The 445-nt window shown below is 27.4% G+C and overlaps 1 protein-coding gene across 1 annotated transcript in view; it reads right to left on the bottom strand.

Moving 5' to 3' along the window:
* Positions 1–312, bottom strand: part of LOC108571948 (ATP-dependent zinc metalloprotease YME1 homolog) — a 4,548-nt gene extending 4,236 nt beyond the window's left edge. Inside the window, exon 1 of the mRNA XM_017934106.1 lies at positions 289–312. Within this exon, the coding sequence (XP_017789595.1) occupies positions 289–312 (24 nt within the window). The remainder of the gene's footprint in view (positions 1–288) is intronic.
* Between the last annotated feature and the right edge of the window lie 133 nt (positions 313–445).

Raw genomic sequence — 445 nt, 5'->3', positions numbered from 1 at the left:
CATTATTAATGAAAACATAAGATATGAGTTTATGTATGTATTTATTACATTATAAAATATAAGGCTATAATGCTAGTAATCTATTAAATTTAAAGGCCTTCATATAATTACAACTATATCAATGCAATAATAACACGAACCTGGTTATGAGGTTGGAAAGAAAACATTGAAAATTAGTCTTCTTTAACAGATGTAACAAGGTAGATAAAAGTATCACTTTTTAAACAAAAATGAATTCAACTGCTTGTAGCTTTTTGTTGCATATCCAAAAGGATTAAATTACATTACATCAATATCTCCCGTGAGAAACATAGTTCTGATACTACAAGGTAACGGAAATGACTGCTGCCCATATAAACTTCCGAATATTCGAAATCAATTGAGATACAATTTAAAATTAGGTAAGATGTATCGAAAGTTTTCCTTGAAATACATGCTTTTTTTT

Source organism: Habropoda laboriosa, unplaced genomic scaffold (assembly GCF_001263275.1).
Source record: "Habropoda laboriosa isolate 0110345459 unplaced genomic scaffold, ASM126327v1 scaffold67, whole genome shotgun sequence".
NCBI lineage: Eukaryota > Metazoa > Arthropoda > Insecta > Hymenoptera > Apidae > Habropoda > Habropoda laboriosa.
The sequence above is the reverse complement of the archived record's forward strand: the minus strand, read 5'-3'. Positions and strand labels throughout refer to the sequence as shown.